Genomic DNA, 20,457 nt, shown 5'->3' on the forward strand with positions numbered 1-20,457 from the left:
CAACTGTGACCCTGGTGGGCTGGGGTCTCTGGAGCTCTTTCCACAGAGAAAGGGTGACCCTAGATCCCTTGCTCAGTGACTGGCAGAGCCATGGGGGACACGGAGCAGCGGCCAGCCAGGGGAGGGCAGGTGCAGAACGTCAAGTCCACCTGGGGGTCGGGCTGGGCCCTAGGTCAGTGGTGAGTAGGCGGAGGGGGGGGGAGGGAGGGGGGTGCAGATGAGCATCCTGCCAGGAAGGGACAGGCTGACATCATTCCCTGGGATAATGGACTGATTCAATAGCATCTGAGTGACCCCTGCACACTCACACGTCACAATCCCATGTCTCCTCCTCTCCTTTTGTCCTCCTCCCTCCAAGTGAATGTCTCTCCTCTGACCTTTCTGGCCTCATTTCATGTGCGCATGTTCCCCTGTCTCCCTCCTGCCTCCTCCCTCTCCACCAGCCTGACAAACTGTATCAGCGAATCCCTCAACAGGGCCATATCTAACTTTTTTATTCATCGCATGATTTATTTTTAGCCTGAAACAACTGCATCCTAAAAATGGAGTTCCAGATGAGACACGGGCTGGGCAGAGCTATGCAAGCTATCTGGGGCTGGGTGGCCCAGCCTGGCTCCAGTTCCACACATGCATGGGTGTGAGCCTCTGCTCGCTTTGTCTGAGCCCACGGCTACAGTCAGCAGCCTGCAGAGGTGAAGACAGGGTTCTCGGGCCCAGGGAGGGCCAGGGAGAGAGACCAGATCAGCCTCTCTGCTCCCCATGACTCCCAGCAAGTCCTCTAAGGCTCCATTCACTTTCCTACCATCAGCGTTTCTGGGAAAGAAACATTTTGCCCAGATGAAGAGAGCCCACCTGTTTGTGGTGGGGGTCTACCTGCTGTCCTCCTGCAGGGCAGAGGAGGGACTGAACTTCCCCACCTATGATGGCAAGGACCGCGTGGTCAGTCTAACCGAGAAGAACTTCAAGCAGGTTTTGAAGAAATATGACTTGCTCTGCCTCTACTACCATGAGCCCCTATCTTCAGATAAAGTCGTGCAGAAACAGTTCCAACTGAAAGAAATCGTGCTGGAGGTGAGTGGGAGGGGGCCCTCGGACCACGTCGTCCAAGGAGGTGGGAACTGGCCCGTGATGGCGATGCGGGGACCCCAGGGTGCTGAGAATATATCCTGAAGTCTTGCCCCATTTCAATCTTATACAAAACTGGAAGTCTTGCAAAGCTGGGATGTGTGAAAAACAGAGGTGTGTTCAGACTCTTCAGACAGGACGAGTGATCGCGCTGCGCACTGCACTGCTTGTCGTTGTTGTTTAGTTGCTAAGTCGTATCTGACTCTTTTGCGACCCACGGACCGTAGCATGCCAGCCTCCTCTGTCCATGGGATTCTCCAGGCAAGAATACTGGAGTGGGTTGCCATTCCCTTCTTCAGGGGATCTTCCTGACCTAGGGATCGAACCCACGTCTTCTGTATTGGCAGGAGGATTCTTTACACTGAGCCAGCAGGGAAGTCTGCCCAATGCATTATAGTCTGTAAAGTTGTAAAGTCTATCAGCTGGCAGCCCTCTTGATTTCTCAAGGGCAGTGGTTCCAGCCACTCTTTTCCTCAGAGAATGTTAAAGCTATTGTTAAAAGGCCTGAATGACATGCAATTCAGGGTTCTGTGCAGGCTTCATTTGGTATACTAATTTCCTACTCTCTGTTCCTGTAAGTCTGCCCACGATCTTGGGGCGGCAGAAGTCATTTGACCTTGCCTCTGCTTGTGGGTCAGATGGGGAGCACCACTAAGCAATGCTCCCCTCTTGGGACTCGGTATCAGTCAACACCACACACAAGATGTGGGAAGATCTTGGCTGCGTGTTCAGTAACGGGAGTACTTCTTTTTCTCAGAAAGCTCTTGGTGTGAGGTCAGGGAAGATGCCGAAGTCAGTTCTTATTCTGTCTGCGTTACTGGCCTCTCTGTGAAGCTGGCGCAGGGGCTGGCTCTTTAATCCCACGTGAGTGACCCAGGAACCCCTCCCGTAGCTCCTCCTGGACAGTTTCGGATCGGTTACACTCAGGAGCACCTGGGAGTGCCAAGAATTCTAGTAAGCACCGAGATCCCTCATCAGTCCCCAGGCTCGGCTCAGCCTATGCACCTATTTGCAAAAAGTGGAGACCAGCCCCACCAGAAAGCTCAGCTCAATCAGATGCCTTTTCGTTCTTTTTCTTTCAGTTTTATTGAGACATAACTGACATACATTATAATAAAATACTTTGATGAACAGAATTATCATAGAAAACCCATGTGGATTTTAGTTCTCAAAAAAAAAAAAAAAAAAAAATTGACTATAAGAAAATCCAGGCTTCCCAGGCAGCACAGTGGTAAAGAATCTGCCTGCCAATGCAGGAGACTCGGGTTTGATCCCTGGGTCAGGAAGATCCCTTGGAGAAGGAAATAGCAACCCACTCCAGTATTCCTGCCTGGGAAACCCCATGGACAGAGGAACCTGGTGGGCTACAGTCCATGGGGTTACAAAGAACAGGACACGACTGAGTACATAATAAAATCCAGGAAAACCATCCCAAATACATCAAAATATCTTTGATAATTTTAAAAGCATTGCAGAATCCTGTGTCTCTCGATCATCATACACATATCTATTTTCAGAGGATTTATATATGGCAGCATGGTCATTACAGAGAGCTCTGGTGGATGAAAAACTAAGCATCTTAAAAATATCATCATGCCCATTATCTTTTTCCTCAGGCTCTATTCCGGGGCCTGAACATGGAAGTTCAGTTCCCTCTGTGAGTTATAAGTAAGGAAAAAGCAGAGACAGTTATTAGGTCTTTGTACTATATATACAGGAAAATCTCAGGCTGGAAAAAAACCAGGACATACAGCACAGCTGCTGCTCAGCCCAAGAAATCCTCACTCACATTACCATCTCCATCTCAAACTGCCCTACTCAATTATAGTGACAATTTTATGAAAAGTTAGCTGAAGCCACAAGGACTCTACCATATATGCTCACCACTGTCAACTTAGCCTAGAACTCAAAAAGAGTGCCAGTGCAAGCCGTGACCCCAATTTCTGATTTCCTGTCACACACACACATTCTCCCTCAAAGACAAATTCTGTGTTCCCAAGCAAAATCCTGAGAAGGGACTTTGCCCTGGACTCACCATCCTTCCAGCCACCTTTGATCCAGGAATGCCCAGCAGAGACTGACAAGGTGTAAGTTCAGCACAGGAGGTGGTTTGATGCCCCACAGACTCCTAAATCCTTAGGGAAAAGATCACAGAACTTGGAGTCTGGAGATCTAGATTTAGATCCTGGCTTTGCCTCTCCTGGACACACGACATAGGGCAGGTTACTTAAGTTCTCTGCACCCCATTTTCTCATCTATAAATCTGGAAAAATAACAATTGTCCAACAAGCTTATGGGATGATTATTAATAATCACCATTTATTGAATGCTTACTGTGCGCAGGGATTGTTCTAAGCACTTTGTATGTGTAGCTGGTTTGAGCTTTATAGTATTTCTCTGATGTAGGTACAGTTGCCATCCCCATCTTCAGATGGGGAAACTGAGGCACAGAGCGGTAAGTTGCCCAAGGCCATTCAACTAGCGTAGGTGAAGGCAGTTTTAGTCCCTATACTGCCTTACTGCTTGAATCAAATGAGGCAATGTACAACTTGCTGGTGGATACCCTCTTCAGGATTGTTTCAAGAGTCTTCCTTAAATAGAGTGCTCAGCCTGTGGGCCTGGGCCTGATGATGCCGGCCATATCAGCAAAGGTTTGAGAAGCACAGAGTCGCAGAGGAGGCACTGCTCATACAAATATGCAAACCCCGGAGGAGGCTGGGCTGCCTCCGTGAGGGTTGGGGAGGGAAGGGGGGCCTTTGCTGAGACACCTGTCAGGTGCAGGCCGTGCCTCAGAATCCAGGACCAGATTGGTTCCAGGAACCCCAGGAATGGTAAGAGAGGGGGCGTGTGAACCTCTAAATTTTCTTCCTGGTCAAAAAAAGCCCATTTTTGTCTTCTTAATTCCCTGGACTCTAAACAAACGCTAAGGACAATATCCTGCCAGTTCCAGGGCTGTGTATGTGCAAACTAAGGGGGAGGGGGCAGTTCCCAGGCTGCAGCCAGGAGGCAGTGAAATCTCAGCCCCTGGGCAGACAGCACAGGAAGGGTGGGGCTCCTTTCCTCCGAGTGGTTTCGGAAGGCGGTTTCCCATGTTTTCTATCATAGCTCACTGTGACCCGTGTGCACAGAACGTACATGCATAAATGAAACAACAGTTTCACAGGACAACGCGTTACTATTTGGGGAGCAGTTGGATCAAAAATTCTTTTGTCTTCTTTCTTATTATTCTTTTCTATACTTGTGTTTCATTTAAAAAACATATTGATCTCAATCTATTAAATTGATCTCCCTCTCCAATGATGTTGCCACCCCCAAGTTGATAAACCTGGAGAATTTCTAAAGGTTAGAAGGTGAGGAATTAGAAGTTCATAACTCCTCGCATTAGGGCCATCCCTGACCTAAATGGGGAAAACATCCAAAAAAGAGGGGATATATGTAAACATATAGCTGGTTCTGGAGAAGGAAATGGCAACCCACTCCAGTATTCTTGCCTAGAGGATTCCGTGGACAGAGGAGCCTGGTGTGCTGCCATCTATGGGGTCGCACAGAGTCAGACACGACCGAAGCGACTTAGCATGCATGCATGCATTGGAGAAGGAAATGGCAACCCATTCCAGTATTTTTGCCTGGAGAATCCCTGGGACAGAGGAGCCTGGTGGGCTGCTGTCCATAGGGTCACATAGAGTCGGACACGACAGAAGCGACTTAGCAGCAGCAGAGCTGATCCACTTTGCTCTATGGAAGAGACTAACACAAAGTTGTAAAGCAACTATTCTTGCTGCTGTTGTTAAGTCGCTAATTCAGGGTCTGACTCTTTTGTGACCCCATGAACTGTAGCCCACCAGTCTCTTCTGTTCAACTATACTCTAATAAAAATTAACTTTAAAAAAGGGCCATGCATTCTAATAAAAACCCAAAGATACTATGGTCAGTGTTTGGTCTGTTTGTTTAAGGATTGATATTGAAATACCTAGAAATAGCCCCATCCACAGGGTGAGGAGGTCACTGCCTGACTCGGGGTCTAAAATGCCCGTCAATTAGTCTTACATCTGCCACTTACTCTAGGTTGGGCCTGAGGATGCTCGCTGTGGATACAGGGAACATGAAACACTCAGGCGGCTCACAGCCTAATGTGGAAATTACAAAGAAATACTAATGAAATCCACAGTGCAAGGGAGTCACTATAATAGCAGGGCAACATAAGCTCCTCTGGGAGTGCAGAGGAAAGAGGAAATGCCCTGCTATCTGGGAGACATGTAGAAGGCATGACAAAGAAGAATTGGTTTGTGAAAATAAATAGAATTTATTAGGCAAAAAAGCAAGGGTGGGGAAGGGAAATCCAGGAGATAAGATTCTGACAGCTCTAAAATCTTTTCCAACTTGATACCTTTTCCCTAAAATTTGGCCACAAGGGCCTCGTTCCTTTAGGTAAAATTTTTATTCCTATTTAGTCAAGCCGTTCTGCAAGAGATAGTCTTGTAAGATATTGCCATTCACTTACACCTCCATCTGATCAAGGTTGAGTTCTACGTGAAAGCAGGGTTTGATAAGCGGAAGAGAAGAAAGGGAAGAATATGAGGCCATTAAAAGCTTAGAGAGAGGGACGTCCCTGGTAGTCCAGTAGCTAAGACTCTACGCTCCCAATGGAGGTGGCCCAATTTCGATCCCTGGTTGGGGAAATATATCCTCCATGTCTCAACTGAGAGTTTGCATGCTGCAACTAAGATCCATCACAGCTAAACTTAAAAAATAATGGTTCAGGATTGGGAACACGTGTACACCCGTGGCAGATCATGTTGATGTATGGCAAAACCAATACAATATTATAAAGTAATTAGCCTCTAATTAAAATAAATAAATTTAAATTAAAAAAAATGAATTTTTAAAAAAGCTTAGTCATAAAAAGGGCAAGCAATATGGCACCAGGAGGCCACACTCAAACTCTGCTTTGCATTTGACTGGAACCTGCCTCTGGAAGACCTCAGGGTTGGTGCAGTATACGTAGCTCCATACAGATGCTCTATAAATGTTATGTTTCTTGAATGAGTGTCTGATATGTTAGAGCTCAAAAGAACTTTGAGAACCATCTAGATTGTTCTGAACCCCTCATGTCATAGATGTGGCCTTGCAGTGATGTGATTTACACAGCTGGCAATCCTGACTCTTGGTGGAGCACTTCATCCACAAAATAACACGCTCTCAAGGAGTGTGAGATGATGTGGACGAAGAAAAATCACCCCGAAGTAAACATGGCTAGTGTTCTGACAGAGTTCTTTCCAGTATTTTTTTTTTCTATGCATAAAAACACACTTTTAAATTAGATGTATACCATTTTTATAGTTTTACTTCCTGCTTTTTTCATTTCAGTATATTGTGAGTGCCCCTATGTCACTAAGTAGTTTTAAATTCTTGGCAAACATGATGTTAATGTTGGCATAGGACTCCACTAGATGATCATACATATTTTTAAAATAATTTTTCTATTTTATCCTTTTAATTAAAAACAATTATTGAAGTATAGTTGATTTGCAGTGTGTTAGTTTCAGGTGTCCTGTGCAAAGTGAATCAGTTAAACATAAACGTATATCCACTCTTTTTCAGATTCTTTTCCCATATAGGCCATTACAGAATTTCTCTATTTTTGGATACTGGCACAATTTTTTGGGTTTTAAAAATCTTTGCCTATTTTTATTGTTTTAATAGACATTCTTTGATGTCTAGCTGGATTGACTTTTTCATGAAATTATTTGACACTTACATTTTTTCTTATTTTTCTATGCCTTCCCCCCATTTTTTTCTATTGAGATATCAACTCAGATTATAAAGGGAGTTGCAATTTTATATGCTATTTCCTTCAGCTTCAGCAAAGTCAGCAAATGTAGTCATACCTCACTGGCCAAACCCTATTAGTACTGCAGGACTCAGAGACTCAAGACGAGGACACGGGCAATGAATTTGATTCCTCCTTGCTTCTTTGCTGCCAGCTTCTACTTTCACCTTGAAACAAGTGCTGCGCCTATCATGTTCTATAAATACTGCAGAGCAAGTACTCGGACATCCGACATCACTGACCTCTCTCGGGTTGAAATGCTTGAGAGGTGGTGTGCTCTAAAATGGGCTTCCAAATCAGAGAGGCCTGGGTCCAATTCCCGAGGAAGAAGTCTGTCTGTATTCAGGTTCCTCGCTTGTGATGTGTCTGTGTGAGTCCTGTGGGAGCAACTAAACACACCAACCTGCAACCAATATATACATTTACTGGAATTTTCCTCAGGCAAGTGAGTGAGTGTTTCAGAACATGAAAATTCTTACTGTGAATCCATGAATAGAAATATTCGTTCATCAGTATTCATTCATACCTGTTGCTAAGGCAGGCTCTCTCTCAGTAACGGTAGCATGAGTGAGTGAATGAATCAGTCACTGAATGGATGGTGAACGAGCGATGCTTTCCACACGATGAAAAGTAAAACTTCATTCATTTGTTGAGGGTGATGAACTGGCAGGTACTGGCAGGCAACCTAGGGTCCTGAAGCAGAAATGGTTACATCACCCTGGTAGCTGTCCGCTGGGTTGACCAGATGCCCCAGTAGTTTGGAGGCCCAGGGCTGCTCTATAGAATTTTCCCTGCAGGGTTTTCTGCTCTTCTTGCATGAGGACGTGCCCACCATAAAGGGGCTACCATCCCCATACATGACCTGCCTAGGGCTCTCTCCCAGGCTCTCCTGGATAGCAAATGGTAGGATCACTACCTAAAAATTGTTGCAAATGGCCTGTCTGCCAGCAGTAAGGGTTACTGCTCTGACTGATTTTCTACTGCTGGTAAACAGGCTGTGTGTGTGCGTGCGTGCGTGTGTGTGTGTGTGTTCAGTCGCTTCAGTCCTGTCCGACTCTGTGTGACCCCATGGACTGTAGCCCACCAGGCTCCTCTGTCCATGGAATTCTCCAGGCAAGAATACTAGAGTGGGTTGCCACGCGCTCCTCCAGGGGATTTGCCTGACCCAGGGATCAAAACCATGTCTCCTGCATCTGCTACACTGCAGACAGATTCTTTACCATTAAGTCACCCAGGAAACCCTGGGGAACAGGCTATTTCCCAATAATTTTCTTTTTATCTTTTCAAACAAAATTTTTATCGGAGTACAGTTGTTTTACAAGGTTGTGTTATTTTCTGCTGTACGGCAAAGTGAATCAGCTATACATACTCATATACTTTCTTAAGGATTTTCTTCCCGTTTAGGTCACTATAGAGCACTGAGTGGAGTTCCCTGTGCCATACAGTAGGTTCTCATTAGCTCTATATTTTATACATAGCGGGTATACATATATATATATTACATCAATCCCAATCTCCCAATTCATCCCACTACTGTTTTCCCTGCTTGGTCTCCATACATTTGTTCTCTACCTCTGTCTTTATTTCTGCTTTGCAAATAGGTTTATCTGTACCATTTTTCTAGATTCTACACACAGTGTTAATAAACAATATTTGTTTTTCTCTTTCGGACGTTCTCCACTGTGTAAGACAGGCTCTAGGTCCATCCAAGTCTCTACAAATGGCACTCTTTGTTCCTTTGTATGGCTGAGTAATGTTCTATTGTATATATACACCATTATCTTCTGTATCCATTCCTCTGTTGATGGACATTAGGTTGCTTCCATGTCTTGGCTATTGTAAACAGTGCTGTAATAAACACTGGGGTGCATGTGTCTCTTGGAATTATGGTTTTCTCCAAGCATATGCCCAGGACGGGGATTGCTGGGTCATATGGTAGTTCTATTTTTAGTTTTTGAAGGAAGCTTCATATTGTTCCCCAGAGTGGCTGTATCAATTTACATTCCCAGCAACAGTGTGAGAGGGTTCCCTTTTCTCCACACCCTCTCTAGCATTTATTGTTTGTAGATTTTTTTGATGATGGCCATTCTGACCAGGGGGAGGTGATAACCTCATTGTAGCTTTGATTTGCATTTCTCTAATAATTGGTAATGTTGAGGATCTTTTCATGTGCCTCTTGGTCAGTTTCTGTCTTCTTTAGAGAAATGTCTATTTAGGTCTTCTGCCCATTTTTTGATTAGGTTATCCTTTTTTTTTGAAATTGAGCTCCATGACCTGTTTGTATATTCTGGAGATTAATCTCTTTCCAGTTGCAGATAATTTGTATTTTGTATTTTTTAATAGTTTTGTTTATTTATTTTTGGCTGTGCTGGGTCTTCATTGCTCCCAGGGCTATTCTTCGTCGAGGTGTGAGGGCTTCTCATTGTGGCCGCTTCTCTTGTTGCGTTGTACATGCTCAAGGCAAGCAGGCTTTGGTAGTTGCAGTGTGTGGGCTCAGTCGTTGTGGCTGGCAGGCTCTAGAGCACAAGATCAGTAGCTGCGGCACAGAGGCTTCGCTGTTCCGTGGCATGTGGCATCTTCCCAGACCAGGGGTTGAACTCCCATCTCCTGCATTGGCAGGTGGATTCTTTCCCACTGAGCCACCAGGGAAGCTCCGCAAATAATTTTTAGAGGTGATTCCAGCACAGATCATCCATCAGGCCCTATGGGAAGGAGAAGGTTGGTTCCATAATCGGTGGCAGAACTAAGAAGCGAGGCCTGTGCAATGCAGGCCTCTGGGTTCTGCTAAGTACCTTAATGCCATTGCTTTCAGACTGTCAAGACTGAGCTTCCTTTTCTATTCAGGTCTCAGTCTCCTCATCAATCTGTGTATCAGTGAGAATATCTTTGGTGAGATGACTGAAGCCTCTTTAGACTCTCTCGTGTGTCCAGTGTTGCTGACATGACTCTTGTGCACGACCATCCTCGTGTATCCAACTTCAGATGAGGTTGAAGTATTTAGGCAAAGCAGACAGCTATGGGTCAGGGTAACTGAACTTCTCTTCCATTTACTATTTGAGCTGGGCAAGTCACGAATATGCTTTGCATTTTACTCATCTAAAAAAATCGACTATGTCCTTTCTACCTTCGTGAATTAAGAGAATTAAATGAATAAAAAGTCCCCATAAATTATAAGAAGCTGTACAAGTGTCAGGTGTCATTACTTTGTTATGTTGGTTACTACTAGAAAATTAATCTATGTAGAATGCTGAGTGCCTGAAATACAGCTGATGCTTATCAAATGTTAATTCCCTTCACCTGTCACTTGAAAGGCAGCCCATGTTCTTGGCCAGTTGTAGTAGTTCTCAACCTTGGCTTCACGAAGGACTCAACCTAAGGAGTTTTAAAAAATACCTATTTTGTTACTGTTCAGTCGGTCAGTCATGTCTGACTCTTTGCTACCCCATGGACTGCAGCACGCCAGGCTTCCCTGTCCTTCACCATCTCTCAGAGCTTGCTCAAACTCATGTCCATTGAGTCGATGATGCTATCCAACCATCTCATCTTCTGTTACCCCCTTCTCCTTCTGCCCTCCATCTTTCTCAGCATCAGGATCTTTTCCAATGAGTCAGCTCTTCCCATCAGGTGGCCAAAGTACTGGAGCTTCAGATTTAGCATCAGTCCTTCCAATGAAAATTCAGGGTTGATTTTCTTTAGGACTGACTGGTTTGATCTCCTCGCAGTCCAAGGGATTCTCAAGAGTTTTCTCCAGCACCAGTTCAAAAGCATCAATTCTTCAACTCTCAGCCTTCTTTATGGTCCAACTCTCAGCCTTCTTTATGGTCCAACTCTCGCATCCGTATATGACTACTGGAAAAACCATAGCTTTGACTAAACAAACTTTTCCCTGCAAATAATATCTCTGCTTTGTTATACGCTGTCTAGGTTGTCATAGCTTTTCCTCCAAGGAGCAAGCGTCTTTTAATTTCATGGCTGCAGTCACTGTCTGCAGTGATTTGGAGCCCAAGAAAATAAAGTCTTTCACTGTTTTCATTTTCACCCCCCATGTATTTGCTTTGAAGTGAAGTGATGGGATCAGATGCCATGATCTTAGTTTTTTGAATGTTGAGTTTTAAGCCAGCTTTTTCACTTTCCTCTTTCAACTTCATCAGTAGTCTCTTTAGTTCCTCTTTGCTTTTGGCCATTAGGGTGGTGTCATCTTTGTATCTGAGGTTATTGATATTTCTCCCAGCAATCTTGATTCCAGCTTGTGCTTCATCCAGCCTTGCATTTTGCATGATGTACTCTGCATATAATTTAAATAAGCAGGGTGACAATATACAGCCTTGATATTTTCCTTCCCCAATTTTAACCAGTCCGTTGTTCCATGCCCAGTTCTAACTGTTGCTTTTTGAACAGCATACAGGTTTCTCAGGAGGAAGATCAGGTGGTCTGGTATTCCAATCTCTTTAGGAATTTTCCACAGTTTGTTGTGATCTGCACAGTCAAAGGCTTCAGTGTAGTCTATGAAGCAGAAGTACATGTTTTTCTGGAATTCCTTTGCTTTTCCTATGATCCAACAGATGTTGGCAATTTGATCTCTGGTTCTCTGCCTTTTCTAAATCCAGCTTGTACATCTGGAAGTTCTCCATTCACGTACTGTTGAAGCCTAGCTTGAAGGAAATTGAGCATTATAGCATGTGAAATGAGTGAAATTATGCAGTAGTCTGAACATTCTTTGGCATTGCCCTTCTTTGGGATTGGAATGAAAACTGACCTTTTTCAGTCCTATGGCCACTGCTGAGTTTTCAAAAGTTGCTGGCATATTGAGTGCAACTTGTTAACAGCATCATCTTTTAGGATTTATATAGCTCAGCTGAAATCTGTCATCTTCACTAGCTTTTTCATAATAATGCTTCTGGGTCTTATTCCCCTAGACACTGATTTAATTGGTCATGGGGGAAGGGATGATACCCAGGTGCTAGCTTCTAAAAGCTCCCTGGGTGATTCTAATGTGCAGCCAAGTTTGTGGACCACTTGAGGCCTGATGCTCAAAATTTGGTCGGCAGACCACAGCAGCAGCAATGGTATCACCTGAATACTTGTTACATTTCAACAGGATCCTTTGGTGATTCATAGGTATGTGAAAGTTTTCAAAGCACCGTACTGGTCTGTTGGATTGGAGAAATTTTCCAGATGCCCAGAATCATGTTGTATCTGCTTGACCTTTGGCCTGCTGACTCTCCTGAATGACAATGGACCTGTCAGCATTCCTCTGATTTGGAGAATTGATGGGATATTAACTTGGTCTGGGGCTGCAGGGATTCAGGTCTGCTCTGGGACTCAGCTAGGTCTCCCAGTCTTCTCCCATGGTCTCCTCAGTCACACCATCAGTGATTAATACTTGGACCTCCTTAGAAGGAGAGAATCTGGGCTCATGTGATGCTTCCCCCTCCTTGAGAGGTTTCCAGGAGAGTTACAAGGGTTTCTAAGGCCAGATCAGAAGGTGCCTTTCTAAGGAATCTCAGGTCAAGGTCCAGGATTTACCCTCAGAAAGGGAGGAAAAGCATCTATTTGGTTGCCTTGTCATACTGCCCTTTTCTCCAAAAGAGATGACAAATTTGAGCACCCTGGAGGTATATGAATATGGGACACTAAGATGTTAGCGTATTTAACAGGAAAGTATAAGAAAGCTGCTCAGAGCAAACTGATGAGTGTTCTGTAATGTGGAACTAAGTTCTGGGCTTCCTTGGTGGATCAGAGGTAAAGAATTCGCCTCACAACGCAGGAGAGTTGGGTTTGATCCCTGGGTTGGGAAGATCCCTGGACGAGGAAATGGCAGCCCACTCCAGTATTCTTGTCTGAAAAATCCCAGGCTACAGTCCATGGGGTCACAAAGAGTCAGACACAACTGAGTACACACGCACGTACTCAAGCGTTGTGAACACCCCAATAGAAATATTCATTCTTTAATTTATTTGTCAAATGTTCATGCACTGCTTACTTAGGAAGTGCAGATGACATGGTTCTGATAACTCAGGGGTTGGTCTTTTGTTGATGATAAGAACTCACTTCCTTTAGGTCTATGCTTAAGTGTCATCTTATGAAAGAACTCACGTCCATGACCACCTCTATAAATCACACACTCCAAGCACCCCCTTATCCCTTCAACCTTACTTTATTCTTCTCCATAGCACTTGGCAGACATAGTGCATAGTGTTCGAGATGGTTATAGCGTGCAGCACCCACAGAGGCAGATACTTTGCTCTCTTCATTGCTGCACCCCAGCACCTAGGCCAGTGTCTGACTCAGCGTGGTCTCTCAGCAGTGCTTGTTGAAGGAATGTTAAATGAACAGAAGAGGAAGGACTAGGGAAATCACACTTACTACTGGTACGAACTTACTGTAAAACATGTCCAGTATGGGTGCTTTACATATGTCATTCTGTTAAATTCTTACAACATATTCTCACACTATGTACAAAGAAATGATTCCCTAGAGTTGAGTAGAAATTGCCCAAAGTCACAAAGCTAGAAAATGGCACAGCATGAAGCAGAATTTGAATTCACATCTCTTTGTCTCCAAACATCATGTTCCTTTCACTACACCGAGAAATAGCATAAAGGGGTTGCTTCTTGTTTGTAAGCAGTGCCAACTTGCAAAAAGACAAGCGTCTCTAATTTGAATTTGGGATTTTCATTCACATTTGAGCAGTGTTTAATTTCATAGCTGGACTATGTGTTGAACTGAAGTGTGTGTAAAGGGACTAATGCTTAACATCTACTTGGTATTTAATAAATGTTGGGTAGGTGGGTGGAGGGGTGGATGGAGAGAAAAGAAAAAGGCAAGGAATTATGGATACATTGCGCATATTGGAAATATATTTCTCTTTGATATCTTTTAAAAATTAAATCAATTTTTAAAAAGAGATTCAGTAGGAAGATGAAAAATTAAACTGAATCTGTCAGATTCAGGGAACTGCTTGTCATCCTCACTTAATCCTGCTGAAATGTGAGTAAAACAGGTTTTTTTTTTAAACCATGGGACTCTGAGTCCAAAACACATACATGGCACGGGCATAAACCTCAGGGCTCTCTAAGGCTGTCATTGCCTTCAAACCTATTTAGCACTGGCAAATGTCCCAGTGGTTGCATTTCTAAACCTCAAGAGAGGAAGGCAAAATGAAATTTCTGGAGGCAAGTGAATCCACAGATGGGTTGATGTGGGAACACTGGGCAGAGAATAGCAACATGCACAGGATTCAGGTATTTCTTCCAACTGTTCACTGCCCAAAGACGGCGTTCTCCACACTTGCACCTGCTGCACTCTGAAAACTCAGATGAGGTCAGGCTTATTTTGGTTTGGCTTTGAGAGTAAGTCCTCATGTAGAGCCAGAGCTCTCAGAAGATGGATGCCCAGGCTCACTCTTGAACTGCGCTTCTCCAAAGAGATGTGTGTTTGCTGAGCACTTCTCAGCGATAAAACTAGAGCCTGGGGTGAGATGTGAAAAGACAAGAAATGCTCAAAGTGTGGACTGAGTTGATTACAGTTCAATTCTTTCTTCCATACAGAATTAACAGGGAGATAGAGATTTCACAAAATGGCAAATACACTGTTGATTTAGAAGGTTTTAGACCATTGGAACCTTCTTCTCTCACTCTTCACACCCCCCAACAGCCCTCAATAATATTCAAGGCCAAACAGGATAGCTAGTCATTGGATTCTTGAGGTAGACCTCCTCACAAAGTTATACATTTCTAAATGGAGACATGCGAGACCAGGACTGCTGCTGCTGCTGCTGCTAAGTCGCTTTAGTCATGTCCAACTCTGTGCGACCCCATAGACGGCAGCCCACCAGGCTCCCCCATCCCTGGGATTCTCCAGGCAAGAACACTGGAGTGGGTTACCATTTCCTTCTTCAATGCATGAAAGTGAAAAGTGAAAGGGAAGTCGCTCAGTTGTGTCCGACTCTCAGCGACCCCATGGACTACAGCCCACCAGGCTCCTCCATCCATGGGATTTTCCAGGCAAGAGTACTGGAGTGGGGTGCCATTGCCTTCTCCGACTATAAGGACTACTCTAGCGTAAAGCAGTAACACACAAACAAACAAAATCTGTTTCAGAATCACAACATTTTTCTTTAAAAGCAGCTGCCCTATTTTCTTGCAGTTGTAACTTCACTGCTTGGTGTGGAGTATTTTTGCATAATTATCAGCTCAGCCTTAGAATCTGAGATGATTTGTTCCAAAGAATCTGAAAAAGAATATGCGTGCGTGTGTGTTATATATTACACGTCATATACCTGTATAACTGAATCACTTTGCTGCATACCTGAAACTAACACAACCCTGTAAATCAACTCTACTTCAATTTTAAAAAAATAAAAATAGGATTTACTGCCAAAAAATAAAAGGTTTTATCAAAAAAGCCAGTCCCCACGAAGTCTGCACCTGTACAACGAAGCTTCTGAGGTTCCCTCTTCTGTGGGCTGGATGTGGTTCGATTCAGATAAGCCATTTCTCTTTGGACAGACACGCAGGAACATGGCCAGTGCACCGTCTTGCCGAGTAATGGGCTGGGCAGGCCACAGCCGCTCCTCAGTGCCCAGAGAGCCTGTTCCAGGAGCGTCCGCCTGCTGCCCGGTGCCCCATGCCAGCAGGCCTCTCCTCACCATCTGCCGTGCGCTGGGCAAGAAGACGGGCCAGCAGACACTCCTTCACCCTCCTCGACCATACACAGCCCTGGGCTCAGCACCCCAAGACTTCCTTAGTCTGGCCACACACACTGAGAGCATTTCCCAAACCCAAAATAAAAAGTAGATGCAACCCATAAACTGCAGCCCACACCATGTCCTGGCAACATAAGAAGCACAGACTTAGGACAGAAACTCTGTGGGTCTGAGTCTTTGCAACGGTATGGTGGACTGAGTTCTTGAAGGCCGAGCCTCTCCCTTTGTAGAATAAAGACCACTGTCCCCTCATCCCAGGGTTCCTCTGAAGAGAAAGGAGGGGTGTGTGTAAAGTAAACAGCCCACGTCTGGTGCTCAGGAAAGGACTGTTCTAGAATTTGTTATGTGAAAGCACCTCTAAAACGAACTCTCAGGTTAGCTGTCTGTGTTATTTGTTGTCATTAGTAGAGTTCATCAAAATAAACACTAGTCAGACATTTCGCAAAGTTTAGCCAAGCAGCAGCAGACTTCTCTTCTGCTTTTTAATGTTCGCTACTGGGGAGATGGGGAAAAGGCAATGGCACCCCACTCCAGTACTCTTGCCTGGAAAATCCCATGGATGGAGGAGCCTGGTAGGCTGCAGTCCATGGGGTCGCTAAGAGTCGGGCACGACTGAGTGACTTCACTTTCACTTTTCACTTTCATGCATTGGAGAAGGAAATGGCAACCCACTCCAGTATTCTTGCCTGGAGAATCCCAGGGATGGGGGAGCCTGGTGGGCTGCCGTCTATGGGGTCGAACAGAGTCGGACACGACTGAAGTGACAGCAGCAGCAGCAGCAGCACTGGGGAGATGAGGCGTAGAGGCTTGTCTGCCATCATTTTACATTTAGAAGGTCTCTCCATTGACTGCAGCCCCCCGCCTTCCCTCCGCCTTTATTTCTCCCTTTTTCATTAGGTGCACCAACCTATGGAAGGTATAGTTAGAAAAGGGACAGTGTCTCCCCAGCTGCAGGAACATGATGGATACTCAGTGGGACTTGTCCAAAGGAGAGGGCTACCAGAGAGTGTGGGCATTTGAGCTGCCAGACTGCTTTTTCACAGGCTCTTGAGAACTCTGCTGAGAAAAATTGGAAAAGTGCATGGCCTGGTCCCTAGGTCAGTCAAATCCATTTCAAAAAAAAATCCCACTGCAATAATATTTTTAGTATGAAAAAAACAGAAACCTGGCTCAGGAACAGCCTCCCTTAATCAGCCATTTTGGACATCACAAATGCTACACAGGGAGATTGTGCTTGTATGTTGGAGACCGTTGTAGAGCAGTGGTTCTCAGTGTGTGAACTTGGGACCAGCAGCATGGGTGTCTCCTGGACCCTGTCAGACATGTAAATTCATGGGGCCCCTCCCAGGCCTCCTGAGTTGGGAATTCCGGGGTGGACCCAGCAATCTGTGTTCTTACAAGGCTTCCCTCCAGGTAATACTGATGCAGGCTCAGGTTCAAGAACCACTAGCTTAGTGTAATGGGGTTGCCCTGCAGTGAATTTCTAGGGAACAAACATTCATAAGCGCTTGAATACATAGTACTCCTGCAAGAATTAGATCTCATCTTTTCAGGGTAGAAAATTGAGATCAGAGAAGTGTGACCTGCCCAGAGTCTCACAGCTGATAAGCAGTGGCGCGCCAGGATTGGGGCCCAGGTCCCTCTGAGGCCCATGTGAAGGGAGCAGAATGTAATCGATGCAAGTTTGGGCCCTGGAGCCAGAGAGTCATGGCTGGAATCCCAGATCACTTGAGCGCTGTGTGGCTCTGGGCAAGTTGGTTAGCCTCTCTGTGCCTCTGTTTCATCATCTTGAACTTATACTTCATGTGAGTTTTGTGAAGATTCAATGAGATCACTCATGTGAGGTGTTGGAGCAGTATCTGGTGTACAGTGAACACTCGATAGATGTTATTTTTATTGTTAAATACTGCTTGTCAATGTGGCGGAGTGGAATGAACACACAGCAGTGACCTTTGGGATTTTTCCTTGGCTCTGACCAAGGTGATAGTTCAAAAGTGCCAATAAAAATAATCAACATTGCCGCCCCCCCCCGCCCCCCGCCACTTTCCCTCAAGGCTCTTTTAGAAGCCACCAGGTCCAGCCCCAAAAGGCCCCAGTGTTCAGCTCATAAAATAGTGGTCCCCCTCTCTCACCTGCCTCCTGCTTGGACACATTACGTGCCAAGCCCCCAGCTATACATAGCCCAGGCCTCATCCGAGGGTGGTGGAAGGTGACAGGAGCTTACTGGAGATAAACGTCAGCTCTCCGGTTTCAGGGGAGGACGCGCACAGTAGTGGAGTTGCTTGACATGTGGCCAGATGGTATCAGGGATGGTGGTTGAGAAGAGCCACTTGGCTCTTGGCTTCCATGGAGAGAGCAGGGTTGCCGCCAGGGTATTTTTAATGGCTGGCCTGAGGGACACTCACTTGGAGCGAAGATCTGTGACATATCCCCCCATACTTCTCAGACCTTGATTCTTTTTCAGATTCTTGACCATGCAGAAAGTGAGCCCCTTCAGCTCCCTTCAGTAGGTAAGCAGCCCCTTGTCCCTGCTACCCCACCTTCTTCTGACAATGAAGCAAATTCGTCTTTCTCCTCCAGGAGGACAATTCTTGAGAAACAGAACTTTCTCCCCGTTGGTCCCTGGATCAGGGCTGAGATGTCCTACAAAGGGACTGGACTTGGAGGGACACACATAGACAGGGCACCTCACGTGCCAGTCCTCTGAGGCCAAAGGGAGCGTGACCCTGGGGGCTGCTGTGTTAGTTTCCCTTCCTTTCATAGCAAACTTCTTGAGCAAGTGATCTACACCTGCTCTACTGAGACCCTGCCACCCACTCATTGGCCTCGCTCTCAGTGCTTTGGCTTCCAGCCCAGCTCCTTTCTAAAGGTCATCCTGAAAGGAGAGACCTCAATGGTGGTCCCATCTCTGGGGACTCTCTGCAACACTTGATCTGACCACCTGCTTGTTCTCGAGCTTCTGTGACTATGGAATCCTGGCACTGCGTCCCTTGTCCTCCTGCTTCTCCCACACACCTCTCTGCCTCCAGGCAGCCTCCTTTTCTCACCTGCTACAAGGCGGCCAGTCCTCGACCCTGTGGTTTTCTCGTACACTCTCCTTATACCGTCACCACTCACTTGCAGAGGTCCTTCGAAACCTCTCCCCCACACTCCAGGTTGGCGCCTCCGACTGCTGCCTGGATTTCCACGGCCATGAACTCATTGCATCTAAATCCAAGCTGAGAAGCTCGTTCGTGGTTCTGGTGTGCCCTCCTGACGTCTCTGTTTGTCTTCCACTCTGTTCCCTGGCTGGAGACCTTGGAATCGTCTTGCCTCCTCCACTCCTTGGTTTCCCCTACTTTCCCCAATTCTCCAAAACCATACAATGGTTACCAGTCTGACTGATTCTCAGCTTCTAACTTCATTTCACAGGCTGCTTCATCTGCTGCCTTCGCTGGAGACCTGACATCTCCCACTGAGACTCTAGCAGCGGCCTCCCGACTGGTCGCCTTCCCTTCCACTTTCCTATCTATCTGGTCTATGCCCTCAGATCAACCCTCCCCAAACTCAAATTAACCATACTGTTCTTCTACTCAAGCATCTTCCACATCAGAACTGCCGGTCCTAATGTTCAAAGTCCTTCGCACTCTTTCTCTAGCATGCCTTAAGCACACTACTCCTTCCAGCTCCCCTGAGAAGCCCTCTACCTGAGAACAGAAGCCTCTTCCCTTTCACTCACCCTGTGCATTTGCCCCTCCAAGCCTTCAAAAACATTTGTGCCAGTTTTTTCTTCCTCAGATGTCGGTGCAGCTCTCCTCTGCCTATTCAGACACACCTCCCCTCTCAAGGTCTAGCTGGCCTCCCTTCTTTCTTCCATTTATTTATTTAATAAACTAATGTTTCATTCTGTTTTGTTTTTAACTCTCCTCTTCTCAGGTTCTATACTCGGTGCTGGAGATAGTACCTAGAGAAAAACAGGCAGGGACATGGAGCTCACAGGCTCACATGCAGATAGTTGACAGACAAACGATCATACAGTGAATGTGTACTTATTGATACAAACTGGGAAAGGACTGTGAAGGCAAAGCACTACGGACAAAGGCAGAAAGAGCACCCAGTTCAGACCCAGTTCAGAAAGAGCACCAGGGAGTCAGGAAGTGCCCTTTGAGCTACTGACATTAATGTGTAGACTTCGAGGAGAAATAGGAGTGGAGGGAAGGATCTTCTAGAAAGAGGAGAGAGCATGCACAGTAGAGGAGCATGTTGAGTGTCTTTGTGTGAATAGATCAAGGTGTCCCCACAGGCAGCTGCAGTCCGTGCCTTGCCCTAGGACTTGGGAGCACAGCTAAATGAGGTGATCCTGGGCAAAGACTTCCTGATCCAGGAGAGAACTCGCTGTTTTGAGGAACTGAAAATGATGGGTCAGTAAGAGGCAGAGTGGCCCCAAATGAGGCTGGAGAGGCAGCTGGGCCAAACTGTGAGGGCCTTTGTGGTCATGTCAGGGATTTGAGATTTCATCCTGAGTATGTGGAAACTAAATCCACACTCCTTCGCATCACTTTCAAAGCTCTGTATGATTGACTCCCTGCCCATGAACTCTCTTGCTCTGGCTCCAGAGCCCTTATTTTCTGTCTTAGTTCTTCAACATCTATCAGCTAATTTTTTTTTGTTTTAATTTTTATTTTTTAAACTTATGAAAGTACAATAACATATTTACGGGAGACTTGGAAAATACAGAACAAGGTTACATATAGCTCTGCTATATATTACAGTTATTCCTATCAGCTAATTTTTCATTAGCTTCCTCTCTAGTGAC

General features: G+C 45.5%; 1 protein-coding gene across 1 annotated transcript in view; it reads left to right on the top strand.

Moving 5' to 3' along the window:
* Positions 1-623: 623 nt before the first annotated feature.
* Positions 624-20,457, top strand: part of CASQ2 (calsequestrin 2) — a 70,557-nt gene continuing 50,723 nt past the window's right edge. The window contains exon 1 of the mRNA NM_001035374.2: positions 624-1,071. Within this exon, the coding sequence (NP_001030451.1) occupies positions 760-1,071 (312 nt within the window). The 5' untranslated portion in view covers positions 624-759. The remainder of the gene's footprint in view (positions 1,072-20,457) is intronic.

This window comes from Bos taurus, chromosome 3 (assembly GCF_002263795.3).
Source record: "Bos taurus isolate L1 Dominette 01449 registration number 42190680 breed Hereford chromosome 3, ARS-UCD2.0, whole genome shotgun sequence".
NCBI lineage: Eukaryota > Metazoa > Chordata > Mammalia > Artiodactyla > Bovidae > Bos > Bos taurus.